Below are 21626 nucleotides of genomic sequence, written 5' to 3' on the forward strand. Positions count from 1 at the left end.
TAAGGGAAGCTGATGGGAGAATTTGCTTTTTTCAGCTTCCTGGTATTGGGATGGACAGGAAACTTGAAACAAGGTATGTCAACTCCAACTATGTAATTAACATAGCTGGAATTGTGTATCTTGATAAAATGTTGCCTTTTAGTGTACACCTGGCCTCAGGTATTTGTTTGGACTTTGTCATACTTTATTTTATGCCTCAATTTGCATCTTAAAACTTTATATATTTAGGTTTTGTATCAGCACTAGTCCTTCATATAAGAGCCTGATTTATCCTGACACTGAAAAGATATTGTTTCTGAAAAGCTACAGGCAGTCCCCGACTTAGGCGGATCCGACTTATGTCGGATCCGCACTTACGAACGGGGCTTTTTTTGCCCCGGAGCTCGCGGGTGGCGGGACCGCCCAGAGCGCAGCGGTCCCGCCACCGCGTCCTCCGGGGCGAGAAAAGCTGCTCTGGGTCTCCCTGGTGTGCTGGGAGGGACTCCCCAGCACAGCAGGGAGACCCGAGCAAAGCCACACAGGCGGCGGGACCCCGTTGCCCGTGCAGCTTTGCTCCTTTGCCCCGGAGCAAAGCTGCACAGGCGGCGGGGTCCCCCGCCTCTGCGGCTTTCATAAAATCATAGGACTGGAAGGGACCTCGAGAGGTCATCGAGTCCAGACCCCCGCCCTCAAGGCAGGACCAAGCTCCGTCTACACCATCCCTGACAGATGTCTGTCTAACCTGTTATTAAATATCTCGAGAGGGAGATTCCACCACCTCCCTTGGCAATTTATTCCAATATTTGACCACCCTGACAGTTAGGAATTTTTTCCTAATGTCCAATCTAAACCTCCCTTGCTGCACTTTAAGCCCGTTACTCCTTGTCCTGTCCTCAGAAACCAAGAGGAACAAATTTTCTCCTTCCTCCTTGTGACACCCTTTTAGATATTTGAAATCCGCTATCATGTCCCTCCTTAATCTTCTTTTTTCCAAACTAAACAAGCCCAGTTCATGAAGCCTGGCTTCATAGGTCATGTTCTCCACACCTTTAATCATTTTTGTCGCTCTTCTCTGTACCCTTTTCAATTTCTCCACATCTTTCTTGAAATGTGGCGCCCAGAACTGGACACAGTACTCCAGCTGAGGCCTAACTAGTGCAGAGTAGAGCGGCAGAATGACTTCACGAGTTTTGCTTACAACACACCTGTTGATACAACCTAGAATCATATTTGCTTTTTTTGCAGCAGCATCACACTGTTGACTCATATTCAACTTGTGGTCCACTATGACCCCTAGATCCCTTTCCGCCATGCTCCTTCCTAGACAGTTGCTTCCCATCTTGTATGTATGGAACTGATTGTTCCTTCCTAAGTGGAGCACTTTGCATTTCTCTTTATTAAACTTCATCCTGTTTACCTCTGACCATTTCTCTAACTTGCTAAGGTCATTTTGAATTATGTCCCTATCCTCCAAAGAAGTTGCAACCCCACCCAGTTTGGTATCATCTGCAAACTTAATAAGCGTACTCTCTATCCCAATATCTACATCATTGATGAAGATATTGAACAGTACGGGTCCCAAAACAGACCCTTGCGGAACTCCACTTGTTATCCCTTTCCAGCAGGATTTAGCACCGTTAACAACAACTCTCTGACTACGGTTATCCAGCCAATTATGCACCCACCTTATCGTGGCCCTATCTAAGTTATATTTGCCTAGTTTATCAATAAGAATATCATGCGAGACCGTATCAAATGCCTTACTAAAGTCTAGGTATATGACATCCACCGCTTCTCCGTTATCCACAAGGCTCGTTATCCTATCAAAGAAAGCTATCAGATTAGTTTGGCATGACTTGTTCTTCACAAACCCATGCTGGCTATTCCCTATCACTTTATTACCTTCCAAGTGTTTGCATATGATTTCCTTAATTACCTGCTCCATTATCTTCCCTGGGACAGACGTTAAACTAACCGGTCTGTAGTTTCCCGGGTTGTTCTTATTCCCCTTTTTATAGATGGGCACAATATTTGCCCTTTTCCAGTCTTCTGGAATCTCCCCTGTCTGCCATGATTTTTCAAAGATCATAGCTAAAGGCTCAGATACCTCCTCTATGAGCTCATTGAGTATCCTGGGATGCATTTCATCAGGACCTGGTGAGTTGCTGACATCTAACTTTCCTAAGTGATTTTTAACTTGTTCTTTGTGTATCCTATCTTCTAAACTTACCCTCTCTCTGCTTGTATTCACTACATTAGGCACACCTCCAGACTTCTCGGTGAAGACCGAAACAAAGAAGTCATTGAGCATCTCCGCCATTTCCAAGTTTCCTGTTACTGCTTCTCCCTCCTCACTGAGCAGTGGGCCTACCCTGTCCTTGGTCTTCCTCTTGCTTCTAATGTATTTATAAAAGGTCTTCTTGTTTCCCTTTATGCCTGTAGCTAGTTTGATCTCATTTTGTGCCTTTGCCTTTCTAATCTTGCCCCTGCATTCCCGTGTTGCTTGCCTATATTCATCCTTTGTTATTTGTCCTAGTTTCCATTTTTTATAGGACTCCTTTTTGATTTTGAGATCATGCAAGATCTCCTTGTTAAGCCAAGCTGGTCTTTTGCCAGCACTCCCCCCCAGCACAGCAGGGAGACAGGAGCAAAGCCGCAGAGGCGGGGGACCCCGCCGCCTGTGCAGCTTTGCTCGGGTCTCCCTGCTGTGCTGGGGGAGGACTCTCCCAGCACAGCAGGGAGACAGGAGCAAAGCCGCAGAGGCAGCGGGACCTCTGCGCCTCCGCGGCTTTGCTTGGGTCTCCCTGGTCTGCTGGGGGGTAGGGGGCGCAGCTAGTGCGCCCCCCCCCCAGCAGACCAGGCTTTTGTTGCGGGACGCCTGGGGTAGAGCAGCTGGGGTGCTGCCAGGTTGGTCCTGCGGGGACCTACCCGGCAGTGCCCCAGCAGTTCTGTCCCAGGAGTCCAGATTCAGCCGGTGTTGAAACCGATCAGCGGCTGATTCCAGGAAGCCAGGGGCAGAGCAACTCTGCCTAGGGCTTCCTGTAGTCAGCCACTGATCAGTTTCAGCAGCGGCTGAATCTGGAGCCAGTTCCGACTTACATACAAATTCAACTTAAGAACAAACCTATAGTCCCTATCTTGTACGTAACCCGGGGACTGCCTGTACTTCCTCTTTTGCAGATGTAATGTAGCTCCCTTCCCACACTCCTAGAGCATCAGCTTTACTATGCCTGATCCTCATTTGCTTTCGCAATATATGTCATGCTGCTATTATTAGGACAAGGCTCTTGCATAGATGGAAAAGTAGCACTAGGATATCATTTTCCTGCTTAACTTTCTGGCTAATGGAATGTTGAAAGGCCTACCAATGTACAAGTTAGTGTGAGTATGAAATAGGAAAACATGCTCCATGTTGATGATTTGGGCACAAGTTCTTTGCTAATGTATACCACCATTATAAATGAGGCCAACTTTATTTCATAGATTCTTTATAAGTTTACATCCTTTGTCTTCAGAATGGCGTTGAAGGAACCAAGGAATTGTATTCTTGTCATGTTATCATTCTGACCAATGTGGAAAGTTTAAAAAACATTAGACATAGAATACAGTGACTAAGCTCTTACTCTTTTCCTATCCTTCCCTCCCCCAAGCATTCTGGACTGTTTGCCCTGTGGAACAAGGAAGTTCTATAGGAAACACAAGTGTAGTAATTCTTCAAGTGATGTCCCCTTAGTGCTCCACTGTAGGTGTTGGACTCGTCCCGGAGCCACAGATTGGAGTTTTGAGAAGCAGTAGTCAGCTGGCGCCTCGCAGCATTCATGCCCTTTTGCATGCTCACGTGATCCAGCTCCCGCCAGTTCCTCTCGGCCGCAGACGGAGCGAGCTCCTCTCTTCAACTTTGTCTAATCAGGAAAACAGAGTTACTAGTTAGTTGTTATAGTTAATACTAGTCAGTTTGTAGTTAATAGTTATAGTTCTTAGTTCGTAGCACGTTAAAAAAAAAAAAAAACAACTAAAACCTTCTTCGTTGTTGCTGGCCCTTTTCAGGCCTCAAACCCCCCATCACTCCCAAAATGAAAAGACTTAAGATCAAATTAAAGATGTCAGGTTCTCCTGGTTTTAAGAAGTGCGACACGTGTCGTGAACGCATGCCGGCCTCAGACAGCCATTTTTCATGTATTTGCTGTGTGGTTGAGGCTCATGTGCCTCAGAAATGCTCTCTCTGTTCAAAATTAACAGCGAGGGCCCAGCATGATAGAGAAATGCGCCTCCGGATGATTCTGTTTGACAAAGTGTTCCAGCCATCAGACTCTGCGTCCGTGGCTCCCGCTGACCCTGCTACCACACAAAAACGGAGTGCGTCCTCTCCAGGGTCATCTCTAGCAAAAAAGACATGGGCTTCGCCAGCAAGTTCCTTCCAACCAGTCCCGCTGAGCAGGGTAAGCACCGGAGAGAAGCCCAGGATGCCTGACACTGCCTCTTCACGTTCAAAGGTGGTTCCAGTCAAAAAAACAAAAAAGACAGCACTTTCAGTGCTGACCCCACAGGGTCTGACAGTACCAAGTTCGATGTCTGCTCCATCAGCCCCATTTGCCAAGACCCCGGCACCGGCCACTGTGGAACCGCTGGCACTTGCAGCTCTGGAGCACAGGTGACAATGCAACCCAACACCGGGGAGGACTGATGCTTTCTCAGCACCGAAGAAAGCCCCTGCAAAGATGAACAGATATGGGAGCCCGAGTTCCATTTCTCCTACATTCTCACCGGCACCAACACCACCTCCACCGGCACCGAGGTCACCGGTCCTGCACACCTTCAAGCAGAATGGCAGGCTTTTCCATACTTGTCACATTGAAGATCTCTATCCACATTTCTTGTGGTACCCTGAAGAGATTCTTGTCACCATACGAAGCACCTTTCTCTTTCCCCGCCACCATCGTCTAGAGAGTCTGTAATACCTCCTCATTCACTCACACTGTCCCCGCACGCTTCGTATTGGGAAGAGCAAGGGGGTGCATATTCTCCAAGATGTTCCTCACTTAGGAGATCACATTACCAATACGGTTATCATTGCAACCGTACACTTTACTACTCCAGCTATTATCGTCACCAACAGTCACGTTCTAGGCGATGGTCTCCTTCTGGCTGTAGCTCGCCCAGATATGCACCTGCCTCTGTATCACCGTGGGGCCACTGCCTTCTGCCATGACTACCTGTACAATAGACGACAGAAACATGATTTCGACCAGCCATAGGAAAGACAGTGACACTTTCATGAAACTCTACGCAATTGTGCACCAGTTGGCTGCGGACACTTCACTACCCTTAGCAACATCAAATAGACCATGACTCCGGAACCCACCTCCCTGGTATTCTTGAGTACTGCTACACGGTCACTTACAGTGGAGCACCCACGGAGACATAACTCGAAGAGGAGGAAGAAGTTACCTTAGTGCAGAAATGACGGTTCTTCAAGATGTATGTCCCCATAGGTGCTCTGCTACCTGTCCTCCTCCCCCCTCTGGAGTCTCCTGTTCTTCCTCTTAGTCTTTTTCAGACACTTGGGTGGAGGAGGAATTGGCGGGAGCCGGACCGTGCACATGTGCAAAAGGGCGTGAACTCTGTGAGGCGCTGACCATGCGTGTGTGTGGTCCGGCTGACTACTGCTGCTCAAAACTCCAATCAGTGGTGCCGGGACGTGCCCGGCTACAGTGGAGCACCCACGGGAGGATACGTCTCGAAGAACCATCGTTACTACACCAAGGTAAGTAATTTCCTTATCTCATATGGTTTGGTTTATGAATTATTAAAGTATCGGTTTTAAATACGGTCTTTTAGTGCCTCTTATGTGTCTCTTAAAGCTTTCTCTTGGATGCAATTGGTGCTTATTTCGTTCCAGGTGTTATGCCCTTCTATATGTCTTTCAACTTGTCTTCTTTCATCCTGCAGCTCCTCTTGCTTCAGGACTGGCAGCTTCCTCTTAGTGACTTGGGCCTCTGGCCAGGTCATTGGGGTTCTCCCCTTCCTAGGTATCAAAGCCTTCTAAAGAGATGTGTTCAAGTCAGCCTGCTCTCTGCTGTCTGGTCTGCACCACTTTCCCAAAGGCTGGTAGAGGAATTTGGGCCAATAGTCAGGGTCTGCCGTATCCCACACCTTGCTGCCTTTCTTGTTTCCTGCCTTTCCAGCTCTCCCCATTTCTTGGCTTTGCCAGTTCAAGCTCTCTCATTCCAGCGAGTAATTGCAGGCAGCCTATCTCTCTAGCTCCAAAACCATCTCCTTTCCCCCCCAGGGACTACTTCATTGAACTCCCTTTCTGCTTTCAGTTCCTGGGCTTTATACAGAAACCATCCTCCTGCATTTCTGTCTAGCTGAGCTTCATTTAATAATTCCCTGCTCCCTGACTCCTATTCCAGGTGCAGCCTGGGAAGTTAAATGGCCTGCTTGGCCCCTCTGAACTTTGTCTATTTTGGATGATCCATCACACTCCCGTATTTGTCCTGTACATTTTGGGACAATAACTCCTATACTAACCTTTATTGCCCAAAATAGGGTTGGCAGGTGTATGGTTTTTGCCTGGAGTGCTCAATCAAAAAGGGGCACTAGCTGCTCCAGTCATCACCACTAAACAGGCTACTAAAGTCTAGTTGGTCTGCAGCAAGGCTAAGTCAGAAGACTCCCTGCTTGTCCTGGTTCTACATGACTCCTGGAAGTGGCCATCAGGTCTGGCTTTTAGATACAGGGGTTAGGGAGCTCTGTACGCTGCCCCCACCCTGGGTGCTGGATCTGTAACTTCTGGTGATGAAGATTATGGGGCAAAAGGTAGGATGAGGGAGAGGCAACGGTTTGGTATGATTAGAAAGTTGGCAATCCTTGCTCAGAGCTGGGGCAAATTGATACTGACTTTTGTTATCAGCTTGATTGATAATCTACTAGATTGCAACACAGTTTGGCATTACCATAAAACTTTTGAAAATTACCTTGGCAGTTTTTGGAATAATCCAGGAAGCTAAGAAGTTCTGTATATTCAGCTTCTCTGAATATTCATTGTGTGGTAAAAGTAGTATCTCTTGTACCATGCATGTGCAAAGTACATTTTTTTCTAGTGACGTGGTCACCAACCTGTTGATCGCAATTGACTGGTCGATCGGGAGGACCTGACCAGTAGATCGTGAGGTGTTTGGGACCCTCCCATTTTTCCCCACCCCAAAGAAGCCCCACTATCTACCTTCAGTGACAATGGAAGTAGTGCCGGCTTCCTGCAGGGCGGACAGAAGCCCGGCAGCTGCGCACCACTTCCGGGGTTTCAGGAAGTGCGCTGGCTGTTCCCCCTCCCCCAAACAACTGGCACAGCACCAGAACCCAGGTCTGTGGCATGCCAGGGACTTCTTGCACGTGGGGGGGGGGGAGGGGAGTTGAGGGTAGGTAGGAGGGTTGGGAGTCCCTGGAGGAGGCGTGCACTGGGACGTGCTTCCCCTGGGAGGGGGGGTAGCAGTCCCCGGAGGAAGCGTGTGCCAGGATGTGCTTCCTTTGCAGGGGGGAAGAGGGTAGGAGCCCCGGGAAGATGAGAGTGCCGGGGATTTCCTGCCCCCACCAGCACCCTTTCCCCTCCTGCAACAACCTGTTCCCTGCTTCAGCTCCCACTGGCAGCCTGCTACCTGCCCCATCACCTGTCCCCTGCCCCCACTGGCACCCTGTCCTTACCCCAGCACCCACTAGCACCCTTCCCCAGTACCATGTCCCCTGCTCCCACCAGCACAGTTGGGGCCACATTAGTGAGGCTTGGAGGGTTTTGGAGGCGGTTTTTGTTTTTTTGTTTTTGCATCTCACTTGTGAGGCCCCAGCTGACTTTTCTGTGGGTCAGTGACCCCTGTTTCAAAACAGGTTCCCCACCCTTCTCATAAATAAAGACAATGCTGAAACTTTTTGTGTTTGACATAAAATTTTATTTAAAAATGAAGCCTGGCCAACAAACCCCAATTGGGGCCAAACCCACATCTGGCTGCAGCATCATAACACTCCTGTACCCCCCCCCCCCCGACCTCAAATTTGAGCCTATCATACACTGGAACCACCTGTCCTGAGCGCCTCTCATCCCCAGACTTCTTCACCCCCACATCCTCAGTCTTCTGCCACAACATTTCTGCATCATCCACACACTGCAAATCTGGGTCCTGAGCCCATCATACTCCCTGCCCTTAGCCTCTCACACACCTCAACCCAAACTCCTGCACACTCACATCCATAAGCCTGTGGCTTGCTCAGCACCCCAACCCTCCACCTGACCTAAACATTCCCCAGCCTGGAGCCCCCTCCCCAAGCCAGCATCACCTTCTCTACATCCTCCTGTATCCAGATTCCCTCCCAGAGCTTGCACCTTTCACCCCTTCCCACACCCAGGGGATTCTGTCTCAACCCAATGAGGGTACGGCTAGACTATGAGTTTTTCTGGGCTATCCTGGAAAAACTCTTCCATGTCCAGGGATGCGTTTGTTCTTCCGATTTTTTTTTAGCAAAAGAGCAAACATGCTCTTTCGGCAACCCCTGTATTCCTTGTTCCACGAGGAATAAGCGGGCTTCCAAAAGAAGGAGTTTTTCTGACATTTGGCCCAATGTTGGAAAAACCTCTTCCTACAGAAGAATTGGAGGGAAAAAAAAAGCGGCAGTGTAGCCGTATCTTAAAAGTGTATAAGGGCTGGGGACAGCAAATGATGGAGAGGAGGAGAACAGAGAGGGCGGGGCTTCAAGGAAGGGATGGAGTCTTGGGGGAAGGATGAGGTAGATCTTGGCTTGTTCTGACATTTAAAAAGTGATCTTGGGCATAAAAAGGTTGGAGACCACTGTTCTAGTGGCTTGTGACTAAATAATTCACTCAGAAGTATTCATCTTTATTATGAAACTCCCTAAGTAAAATTTGAGTTTTGTATCTCCCATCGTTTCAGTGCTAGAGCTGGTGGTGGTTTTTTTTTTTTAACCCTTTCAATAATTTCTGTAATGGAAAATGTTTGCCATCCTGTTGCGAGAGGAAAAAATTTGCTCAAAATTTCCAAATCATTCACCTGCAGAAAGAGAGCAAAACTAGAGAATTTCTGCCTACAGGGTGAATTGACACGTTGGCTACGTCTACACTGGCCACAATTTCCGGAAAAGCCATGCAAATCAGGTAAGTCAGGATAGGGAAAGTCATAAGAGATCCTCCAGAAAAGGGCTTTATTCCGGAGGATCGCGCCAGTCTAGACGCTTTTTTTCCGGCTTTTCCCCAAGCCGGAAAAAAAGCAGCAGACATGTTTATTTAAATCCGCAGGGGATATTTAAATCCCCTGCGGATTTCCCTATCCTGACTTAGCTGATTTGCATGGCTTTTCCAGAAATTGTGGCCTAAATCTTGCTTCATGGCAATCCCAGGTAGTTGAGTAAATTAGGTGACCGTGACCTAAGGTGAGACTTATTTCTACCAAGGCAAAGTAACAAAATTTGCTGCAGGTGTTATGCTTTTGTGGTGGGACACATGGATACATTTTCATAGAAGTGGGATCAGGAACTTATTTATTTCATGTTTTCCCTCCAGTTCTTCTGATATTTATCTTCTGAAAGATATGCTCTGGTTCAAGATGAGGTTTTTGGGCTTGATGCAGAATGTCTGGGTGAAATTCTGTTGTGACTATGTTAAGCAAGTGTTAATATTAATTAAAACACTGTTAAGTACAACCACATTCATTCATCCCAACAATCTGAAAGATCACTGACTAAAGGAACATTTATCAAGAATAAACTGGGATGTTTTGTTTGTTTTAAAAGTTTAAAAGAACTATGTGAGTAATTGAGCCTGATGCTAGTGGCTGCCATGGCATTTGTAGCATTGTCCCATAAACTCACTATAAGAGATTGATAATCCATTTCCAACCTGTTTCATTAGATACTAAATTAACAATGAGGAAAAATATTATCATTCAGTATTCAGAAATTGTTATTTCTGAAGATACTGGTTTCTTTTTATGGTTAAACTTTTATTAAAGCAGATTGGACATGCTCTTTTTAACATGGGTTCAGCTCATTGATTCTTTTTTGGGAGGGAAGTAGGGCTACGACTGACCATTTGTAGGGATGTAAAATCCTGTTTAATTGGTTAACCAGTTAAATATTATGTGTGGATGGAACAGTCCCTGCTTGTGGGTTGCCTAGGCTCCGGACGTCACCCAGATTCCCCATGAACAGAGCCTATGGGGTGCCCGTCCCCACCGTGAACAGGGGCTGCTCCAGATGACCATAGCAGGCCTGTAAATAGTAGTCTCCCTCCATGGTGTTGGTGCAGATGCCTTCCTGTGGCAGCTGGGGAGCTGCCGCAGCCCCCACTGGTTAATGGTTAACCAGAATCTTTAAGGGCGGTGCTTACCAGTTAACCTTTCACTTCCCTAGGGTACAGTTCCCTTCTTAATTTAACTGACTTCCAAAATCTTTAGTTAGCTGTGAATACTAAGATGTTGAGACCTATTGAAATGTGGTGAGTGAGCAAACAATTACCCATTTCAAACTCTGCTTCAGAAAGGGAGCAGATGCAAAATTATAAACAAAGCATTCCTAAGATGCTATAAGGGAAGATATTTTCTTCTCCAAATAGGAAATAGTTGAAGGTGTTTATGAAACTTGTTTTTTGCTTCATTGAGCCCATTATACCTGCAGACTTGCTAAAAAGAATCACTTCTTCTGTATTATCTAGGTGTTCAGCAATCTTTTTACTGCACTGTGAGTTGTAATAAACTATATTTCTAAATGAGATAACTGACATTTAATCTTTCCTTTAAAATGTTACGTAATTTATAACTGAGAGAGAGAAAAGCAATCTTTTTGTTTGGTTTGGACTACTAAATATTATTTTTGCTTATTCAAGTTTAATGTGCTGATGAGGATGAGCATAAGTTCATGTATGACCCTGAAGAACTATAGTGATGAGGGAGAACAAAATCTTCATGTAAAGAGAAGTTCCATAATGATGTAACTGAAGTGATTAATGGTTGAGACAGTCTACAGCTAACGTTTGTTAGCATGTTAACAATTTGGGCACTGTACCTTAGAGGAAAAACATGGTCCGTGACTTAAACATATGTGCTAAATCGGGTGGTCTCAAACTCAATTTACCTTAGGGTCAGTGCCAGTTCTAAAATCCTCCTAGTGGGCCAGTGGGCCCCTCATGTCCCCTGGCCCCGTCTGCCACACAGGGCAATTTACTCTCTCCCTCAGCTAGAGCGGCTTCTGGCTGCTAGCTCAGTGCCCTTGCTGGCGAATGTGTGTGCAGAGCTGTCCTGACCATAGCGTGGCCACCCTGGGCCTGGAACTTTGGGGAGGCTCCATGACGGCTGTCCCAACCATCCTATGAATGGAATGGTCCTCCATACTCAGGTTAGCTTGCAGGTCCCTGAGTGGGCTGGGACTGACAGTGGGTCAGGCACCAAGGTTTTCTGTAAGCCACACAGCTCTGCAGCTGTTTAATGAGCCCCACCCAGAGACTGAGAGCTCTTGCACAGGGAACTCAGATAACTGGCTGGGGGAAGGGCCATCTTGCTGAGCAGCAGCAGCTGCTGCAAGAAATGGAGGAGCTGCGAGAGCAGGTAGGCAGGGGAGATGAGGAGGGAAGGAGGGATTAAGTGGTGGGGGAAGGGAGTTGTAGGGTAGGGGAGTTTGGGGAGATGAGGAGGAGTGTGGGAGTAAGTGGCTGGAGAGAGTTAGAGGGTACGGGAGTTTGGAGAGTCCCATTTTCTGACTGGGAAACCTGGAGAGGGGGGGAGAGGAAGAGGTAGAGACAGAAACCCAGCACTTTCCTCCAGCCTCCTGGGCTGGGAGGGGTGTCTGTTGTGTGTGTGCGCGTTCCAGGACATTTGCATGATTACATTTCAAGCAAAGTTTACCTAGGTGTTAATGGCTTACGGTAAGAAAGAAAAGGATTATTTTAACAGAATTTCTTTGGAGAGTTGTAGATATGTAAAACTCTGATCTTAATGATTTTTTGAATCTTGTGTTACAATTTATCATGTATTAATTAGTATTATATTAAGTCAAGATCTTTGCTATCTGGTAGAGTTCTGGCTCTAAGGAGTCAGAAGTAGCAAGTACCAGGTGTGATGTTAGTTGTTTTATAGGGTGAAACCTTATTTGCAAGCTCTTTGAAACATGGATCTGTCTACAAACTCTGAACCCATGTGTTAATTTGGTCTGGGGTTTCTACTCTTTGAGTTGGTGACACACACAACTTTGAATTGGTGAAAGTTTCAAACCAGGAAAACTTTTCTCTGTAAACTTTTACAGGTCTGTTTCACTTGTATTTGTATAATATGGATCCTATACCTTCCCCATAGAAACTGTATAAGTCTGAGTGAATGCCTTTTACTCACTTTTTTAGTGTTGGAAAATATTGTATTAATATTTGGAAGGAGAGCATGACTATTACTGTTGACTCATAGATTGGTTTAGCATCTTAAAGCTGAGCTATGTGTGGATAATATGCATTTTGGTGGGTTTACTAGCTTGAGTTGTTAGGATGATAATTCATATGCTCCAAGGATAGTGTTAATTTTCTTTTTATTTGATTTCATATTAAATAAACATCATTAGCATTGCTCCTTGTTAATTATCCCTTGTTTTAATATATTTTCTTCTACACCTATGGACTGTTTCAAATATATATTTATAGTAAACTTCCGATAATCTGGCACCTTTAGGACCCAGGGGGTGCCGGATTATCAGATATGCCGGAGTACCGGAAGGGGGGCTATGAGGGTCTGGGGTGGGGGTGGAGGGGGTTGGCGGGGAACTGCGCAGCGTGGGAGAGGGCGGTGCTGTGGGACCAACCCGGCAGCACCCCAGCTGCTCTGCCCCCGGCTTCCCCAAGTCAGCCGCTGCTGAAACTGACCAGCTGCGGACTTGGGGAAGCCGGGGGCAGAGCAGCTCCAATTGTCCGTCTGGCCAGAGCTCTTCCGGGGGTCCAGTTGGTACCAAACTATCAGGAGTGCCGGACCACTGAATGCCGGACAATTGGAGTTTTACAGTGTATATATAGATTTTTTTGTTTGTACTAGTTGTGCGTATCCACACACTACCTCAATATTGGTGTTGCACAATAAAATTTCACCCCACCCAAAAGACAATTCAATCACTCAAGAATGGAAAATGTTAGAGGGAACACTGTTTGGTGCCCTCACACTCATTGCAGCGACAGAAGCTGTGGAGAAGTAGAACAATGCAACATACTGTTCTGCTCCACCGCCATCTCCAAAGCGAGCCTGCAAGTCTGGGCAGGGGCTCTCTGCTTTTTGCTGTCATGAGGTTGGCCTGGGAGATGGTGGCGGAGCAGAACAGAGGCCGCTGCATTGCTCTGCTTCCTTGCAGCCCCCTATGCACTCAGGCACCCCTCCCAACCCCCATCTTTCCTGCCTCCCCCCACTGAAGTAAGGTGAGGAAATTTGATTTATTTTTTCTTTTCCATATTACGTGTTCAGAATAAAATGTTGCTAATGGGGTATTTTGTGTGTCACAGAATCTTGAAACTTGATTATTGCCAATTTGATAAATTCCTAGTTATGGTCAGAGAGTTGCTATAGGCTATGGAAACTAGCTTATAGCAGGGATGTAATAGTATATTCGATTAACTGATAAGCAGTATTTTATAGGTTAATGCTATAAACTATGTGCATTTCCCTCACCCCCTCTCCCTGCCAGTAAATTTTTTAGCAGGCTGACCAGCAGCCTCGCTTGTGACGAGTCTGGGACCTACCCCTACTATGGCTCTGCATTTAAAGTATATTAGGAGCTGGGTGGACAGGCAGCCCAGCTCAGTCCTGGCTCATGCTGGGTCCAGGAGCTCAGGAACTACTGCCACCCTATGCTGCTGCCTCTTTCTCAGAAGCAGCAGCACAGGGTGACAGGCAGCCGGTCTGTGAGGGGGAGCTGGTTTTTTAAATGGCTCCCCTTGCAGACCTACTCTCGCCTGGCACCCAGTGCTGCTGCCTCTGATACAGTGGCTGCCCCCAGGATCTATAGAATATCGACTAACTGGTAGAATTTCATGAGGTTACTTGACTATTGAATTAACTGATATTTAACATCCCTAGCTTATAGTCACCATAATAGTATCCCAAAAGCACTTTACTACTACACAAATAATAGGCATCATCTGTGGAGTGAAATATGGCAGTTGTTACAGATGTTGTCGTCTTTGGGTTGAAAATGTATTTATTAAAGAATGCTATGCTATATTTCATAATATTTAAACAGTTTTGACCATATAGCCTGGTCAAATTTAAGTTATTTTATTTTGTGTTCAACTGGATATAATATTGTTGTATTCATATGAAAATATTTTTAAATAAATTCTGTTCAGTTACTAATGTTCTAAAAATTCTAGAAGTAAACCTGAATCTCATGTCCTAATAGCAGATTTCCATTTTGTAGGAAATCAAGCCCCAAGGCCATTATAACCTTGGATACAGTGATTCTCTTGGACGGAAAAGCCACATTGATGATTACAGCACATGGGACATTGTCAAAGCGACACAGTAAGTGTGTTGTTTTTGTAGTTTTAAACTTGTCAATATCCTCACTACTGGAATGAAGGTAAAATGAAAATCTCTTTTAGTTGCATATATTTTGAATGAATAATTTATGTTTTTTGTTCTCGGAAACAGCTGATGGATTATAGTATAGGATTTGAAAATTGAATTAAAATGCTTTGGAGGGAAATTTATGCTTTATGAAAATATACAGAAATATTTCTGCAGAGTATTGAGATTTAGATTATTGCTGGAGTGGATGATAGAGAAGAGATTAAATGCTTTCTGAGATTAGTTTTTCTTTCTGTTAAGGCTGTTCCTTATGTTTTAAAATACAAATAAACTACCGTGTGGGCTGGATCACACAGTTACAAAATGCTTATTTGATTTTAAGTGTTAAGACCATTGGAGCACAGTTAGAGTGCATAAATTGGATTCCCCTGATCACCTCTTAAGTCTACAGTTTCACTGAACTGTAAATAAGTGGTACAGTAGAGCTTAATCATTGTGATTGTACTAATGGGGTAAGTGTATTTTATATAGGGGTTAATTTACATAAAATAAAGATAATTTAGAGATTAATCAGTTTCTTATTTTATGTTAATATGCAATTCAGAAAGTAGCAGAAGAGGCTGATTGATCCTCCTGCAATTCAGGAGTATATATGACTTTCATAACCATAATATCTGAGTGCAAATGACATATTATAAAATTGTTTTGTGAATGGTCTGAGACAGAGGTGGCAATATTTTTTTAATGAAAGGCCACTCCAAGATTTTGGACAGTGGTTAGGGGCCTCACTTCTGTAGAGGGGGCACAGGTTTGGGTTGGCAGGTGGGGTAGAAGGGAGCATGGTATAGACTGGACTGAGATTCAGGAGGGAGTGTGGGGTCTGAGAGGGAGTTCAGGTGAAGGAGAGGGTTATGATGTGGGGTAGGGTCTTTGGGTGAAGGGTCCCGAAGAAGACTCTGGCGAGAGGGAGTGGTGTAGGAGGGGGTGCAGGATCTGGGAGGGAGTTGTGACCTGGAGGAAGGGGTTCAGAGGGTTTGGGTAGTGATGTGGGACAGGAGAATGGGGTGCAGGATCAGGGAGGGGTATGTGCATAGGAAAGGATTCTGGCCTGGGGGAGGGGTACAGGAGGAGGTGCAGGGTCTGGGAGGGAGCTGTGACCTGGATGGGTTGGGGAGAGGGGATACTAGGGTTGCCAGGAGTCCGGTATTGAACCGGACAGTCCGGTATTTTTGCCTCCTGTCTGGTTAAAAAAAAAATAATCAGAAAATACCGGACACCTAAAATGTCCGGTATTTTCTGATTTTTTTTTTCCCAGCCAGAAGGTGAAAATCCCAGGCTGTCCGTCTCAATATGAAGGCAGTTTGGCAACCCTAGTGCTTACCGGGTTCTGCAGGGGAGCTGTCCGGGCCTGTGCAGGGAGGTAAGATGGCGGCTGGCTGCCTGCAGCCTGTTGAGGCCAAAAAGCCTCATCACGCATTTCTTAAATAAACATGTAATCTCATCGAATCTTACACAGTTATTTGATAGTCCCCCATGCTGGGGCCAGCAGCCAGTGTGCTCCCAGCACCGCTCCTGGGGAGCCCCCTGTTACCCAACGCTGCTGTCTCTGTATCAGAGGTGGCAGTAGGGTGGCAAGCAGGAGCCTGTCTGCAAGGGATCATGCAGAGCAGTTCCTGTCCACATGGGGGCCTGAGCTCCCTGCGGATAGTGGCTACGTCACCATCCCATGGAGCAGCCTGTGTCTGTGGTGGGATATAGAGGCAGGGAGGGGGAGAGAGTAAAAGAGGGGGGCAGGCGTCTCTGTGGAGCCAGTATGTGTGGAGAGCTGGCTTAAAAGTGTAATGGCTCTTGCCTGGCTCCTCCCACCCTCTGCACTGCTGCCTCTCTATTAGAGGTAGCAGTGCAGAGGTGGGAGGCGGGGTGCAAGTGGCTCTGTAGGGTTCAAGCCTGCTTGCCATGGGCACTGGCTCCTGTCTCCCCCACCCTTGCTGCCTTTGTTGTGCATGTAGTCGTTAGGATTAATCAATAAATCTAGGCTCACGATTAAAAATACCATCTTGTTTTACTATAGATTGCAGCTGTAATTTAAATCCTTTTGATATGGAGATGTAACTTTAGCATCCTGAGGCCTGGCTGACTTACAGTTTTCACAATCATCCATCCATCATCTGTGACTTCACTGGATATTGTAAATGTATTGAAACTATTCTTTTTGTGACTGGTTTAACCTTTAATTTGCCTTATTCTTGGACTAGTTAGTGATTTTATAGTTGTGGAAGTCTGAAAATCTGTGCTTCTGGACTTAGTGCCTGAAGAGAGATTCTGCAATTGCAGAATGGTAGGCAAATAAATGATGTTGCATGGATTACATCTATCAGATTAGTCTCTAACTAGTATTAGGCTTGCTGATAAAATCATCATTGACAACTTGTATTAGTGTTACCGTCATCAGAATAATGTCTATAGGTTTCCTACAGATAATCACAATATAATTTTCAGTGATCAATATTTATAAGATATAATTAACATAGGACACATTTATACTGCAAAAAAAACCCACCCCACTGTTGTGATGGTGAGTCTTTCTAGGGATGTTAGCACACAATTGCTTAAATGATTAACTGATGAGTCTGGGCTTACTGTTTTATCCAAATGACTACACGCATTCCCTCTCCACCTGTACAGAGGCAGCAAGTTGGGGAAAACGGTGTCCATGGGGAGCCAGCTTTCAGCCAGCTCCCCGTGAGGACTGGATCCCGCAGAACTGTATACCCCCACCTTTGCGCTGCTGCTTCTAACAGAGAGGCAGCATCTTGGAGGATGAGGGGCACAGGTGGGAGTCGTTACATGCAGGAAGCCAGAATTTAAGCTGGCTCTCCATGCATCCTGGCTCCTCTGAGATGACTGCTCACCTCTTGCTGCCTCTCCCCTCCCCCATGCTGCTGCTTCTGTATTCCACTGCAGATAGAGGCTGCTCCGTGGCATGTCGGAGCAGCCTCTGTACATGAGGAGCTCAAGTTCCCCCGCAGACAGGGGCTGCTGCTGCCTCATGGCTGGAAATGGTGAACCAGAGCCAATGGGAGCCGCAAGGCTCTGTGGCTACAGACCCTTTAGTTAAACAAAACAGTGTGAGCCTGCTAGTGGCTTTCCCAGAGCAGGCCCACAGCCCACTTTGAGAAACACTGAATTACTTTATGAAATAGATGAAATAGATGACAGAATGACAACTACTATTAAAATTCCCTTGGTAATGGAAGAGGAGATGTTTCATCCCATCTTTGATGTCATGGGTTCTGCATTCAGAAACAGAATTGTACTTTTATATGGGCTGCACTGGCAGACTGAATGGCTGGCCTGCCATTTATGGTATTCTATAAAGTTAAGGTTGTGCTATGTCCCCCACCCCAGGTTTATACATAAAGTATTGACCGAGTTTCACCTGAATCATTCAGTACTCTCGCTTTTTCCTCCCATCAGACTGCATGGACATGCAGGTGAAAATAGATTACATATATTAAATGCAAAAAGGGCTTTAGTTATTTCAATGGGACTAAACAATTTAGAATTTCTTCTAATCTTTTCGTATTTTATGTTGATTTATACAAAAGTCAAACAATCTCTTTTTCAAACATTATCAAAATGGTTGTGTACAAAAGAGGCTTATACATTGACATGTATTCCTATGCCTGAGGATTTAGGTCCCAATCCCCTAGCGAAGGTGAATTCAATGGTATGCCTTGGATGCGTTACAGGTGCTGCTCTCCTGATTTCTGTAACACACAATTGCATACATACACTTGCATAGCATGGTTATTTGGACTTTGGACTTGTCTATACATGTGACTTAGTGTATGGAAAATCAGGGTGTAAATGTACAGCATGCTAACTCTCCACATGTACCCTGCTACCATATGCTAAAAGTTCGGTAGTCTACATGGAAATAACAGAACATCTAAGCACACAAAGAAAGTTTCTTGTATTATGCTTCTCTCTGTGGTATCTGAGTTCCTGATTGTTTCCCTCCATATTGATATTTTTTTGCCTGCAATTGGAATTTTATTTCTTCTTCCAGGTATGGAATATATGAACGGTGTAGAGAATTGGTGGAAGCAGGTTATGATGTACGGCAGCCAGACAAAGAAAATGTTACACTTCTCCATTGGGCTGCAATCAACAACAGGATAGATCTGGTGAAGTATGTGTTAATGCATAGCTAAACATCAGTAATGTCTGCAAGCAATTTCTGTGTGTGTTTATAATGCTAAATAGTCTTTACAGTTCCTTTTTAAACCACCTAATTTTTTAGCCTTAAAATTGGAAATAAAAGCCAGAAACTGCAATTTAGATATTTTGCAGAATCTCTGGGATGCTATAATGTCCAAGAATAAGACTTGTTAAATGCCTAGCAGCAAGGCCAAGCCTGTTTCAGGTCAGTTAAACCTTTCAGAACAGTATTCAGCTGGAATATTTGAAATGCAGAAAGGCTACTGCAAAATTCTCAGGTCTGAATGGCACTTCTAATTTTCGGAAGATGATACAGAAGAACAGATCATGCAGCCAGAGACCTTGAAATATCTCATTCTTTTGTGAATATTAAATTCTCCTCCATGAGAAAAAGGAATCTTATGGAAGAAGGTAGTGAATTTTCTAGGCAACTAAGGTAAAGTCCCTTTGATCTAATACAAAAAAAGAACTTAAATATTCCCTTTTCACAGGGTTTTTTGTCTTATGGAATACAAGAAATGATGACCAAATAAAAAATTCTTTAAATTTTTTTGAACCACAGAGACTACAGTAAGGCCAGATCTATACTCATAGGGAATGTTGAATCAAGATATGCAACTCCAGGTATGTTAATTACGTAGCTGGAGTTGATGTACCTTGTTTTGCGTTGCTCCACTGTTCCCGTAGTTGGAAGCCTTACTCCTCACACAAGCAGGAGTACTGGCAGCGAGAAAGGGCACCCTCTGAGTTCAATTTCAGTGAGTCTTATCTAGAATTGCTAAATCCAACTCCGAAAGATGGATCTTATGTCTAGTGAAAACATGGCCTAAGTAATGTTATAATCTCTTTCCTTTCACATAATATAAATTGAATCTTGATTTAAAACCCTGGCAATTTTGGTGGGGTTTCTTATAAAGGAGGAGGTGGGGGTAGAGTACTTAATCCAGTTCAATGACCCAGAGTGCAGATTTCAAAGTAGATCTACTTCTAAAGTGCATGTGCAGCCACTACACAACCATATATGAAAAGACAAAAATTAGGCACAAAAAGGTTCTCTAGGTCTTTAGTCTTTAGGTCCCATCTGTTATTACAGGTTCTTTGGCCACCAGACCTGGTTGTTTTCTATTCCCAGGCGACGATGGTTGCCTTTATTTGCTTTTTAAGGGCACTCTTTTCTTATTGCAGTTCATTTTGCTTTCCATTATGCAGAACCACTAAAGGTGACATACAGACATGGAAGTATGTTAGTCATTAGTCTTGCAAGACAGGAAAAATAAGTGGTGTTGCAGTTCTCTTGGCAAAGGCAACTAATCTCCTTTTACACTGTCATAGAAAAGTGTAAAAGGATAACATTGATTATGGCCATATCTCTAAATTCAAGTACATGGATATCTTCATTTTATTAGATAAAAGGCAGGCAGTAGTCCACCTTTCCCTATCATTTTGAGGGAGCATCTCTGTACCCAGTTGATAACAAAATGTAAGGTACATGGATTCTTCAGGCAATCAGAACTCTGAGTGAGAGTTTTGTCTTTTTCCTGTTCTTCTTCCTTTCTTCATACCTCTAATTTTCCTTCTCCTTCTGGCTTATCTGACAATAGCAGTGGCTGGAATGTCAAAGATGTTTTAAACAACTTAAATCACTAAAATATATGTATTCTTGTCTGGTATTTATATTTCTTCATTAAAAAGGTACAGTGTTTTGTGAAAGCAGTTGGTAAAATGTAATCTTGTAATCTTACTTGTGTTCTCTTATTCATTCAGTAAATACAAGGCGTTGATCATGGTTGATGTCTTTAATGACGTGCTTGTATTACAAATACTCCACTCTCAATTGGCGCTATTCTTAATAGAGTCCAAAGACTGAATGAGCACTGAAACAGAACTATTCTTTCCTCCCCAAGTAGTCATAGTTCCCTTGTGAGGGATTTAAGTATAGAAGTGATGTAGGTAAGAACTAATTTCTGGCTAGTGTAATTATTCACTCACCTCCATAAGCTCTAGAAACTCCCACATCTCCCACTAAATTCACCTGCAAACTTGTCTATAAAAAACTCAGTTTGGTTATGCATTTGCTCCCGTTTATTAACTTAAAAGCAAATGTTAACTCTGTAATTGTCACTTCTAAGGTTGCATTCAGGCCTTACTCACTGTGAAAGAGGGAAACAGTTACTGATATATAACTTCTTTGTTGGCATCTAGAATTTAAAACAGACTCAGTATTCTTAATGTTTCTTCTGTTGTAGATGTTTGTGTAACTTGGTGTTTTGTGCTCTTATCATATGATTACTTCATACACGACATGCTAGCAAAATAATTTATTGAAAAGTAAGATGGTAATGAACCAGAATGAACATCTACCATATTAATAATGGTTTGGAGGGTTGTTTTGGAGTACAGATCTGAATTTAACATCTGGTTTCTTGCTATATACTGGGCTGAGCTAAGAAACTTGGATATAACACCTCCACATTTTAGGGTGCCTGAAATCTTGATCTGAGACCAAATTTTGCATATAGATTCAGCCTTAATTTACAGATATTTCCATTGACCTGCATTGAAGAAACTATATTAAGGTTTCTGGCAAGACGTGTTAAAAATTTTTTTTTGCTAGCTAACTTCATCATTTTACAATTTAATCTCTTAAGGAAAAGCATACTTCAGTAGAGAAAATAATTATCTCATCTCACAAAAACTGCACATATGTTATAAATATGAATTGCTACAGATTAAATGTGGATAATTCAATTTGTCTTACAGGTGGTTGGTATTCTTGAAAATGTTTTTCAAAAAATTAAAAACGACTGGATAGAAATTAAAGTATCTGTTATTTGTCCTGGTCTAATAAGTGTAATTGAGAAGCATGTTAAGTCT

The 21626-nt window shown here is 44.3% G+C and overlaps 1 protein-coding gene across 4 annotated transcripts in view; it reads left to right on the forward strand.

Moving 5' to 3' along the window:
* The window catches only part of ZDHHC17 (zDHHC palmitoyltransferase 17), a 123473-nt gene that overhangs the window by 22230 nt on the left and 79617 nt on the right, over positions 1-21626 (forward strand). For all 4 annotated transcript variants that reach the window (XR_012904821.2, XR_012904822.2, XM_075932172.2 and 1 more), the window contains exons 2-3: positions 14419-14522; positions 18601-18723. Coding sequence is in view for 2 of the 4 variants with exons in the window: in XM_075932172.2 (XP_075788287.1) it covers positions 14419-14522; positions 18601-18723 (227 nt within the window). In the remaining 2 variants the exon portion in view is untranslated. The remainder of the gene's footprint in view (positions 1-14418; positions 14523-18600; positions 18724-21626) is intronic.

This window comes from Pelodiscus sinensis, chromosome 1 (genome assembly GCF_052426305.1).
Source record: "Pelodiscus sinensis isolate ZL-2025 chromosome 1, ASM5242630v1, whole genome shotgun sequence".
In the NCBI taxonomy this organism is placed as follows: domain Eukaryota; kingdom Metazoa; phylum Chordata; order Testudines; family Trionychidae; genus Pelodiscus; species Pelodiscus sinensis.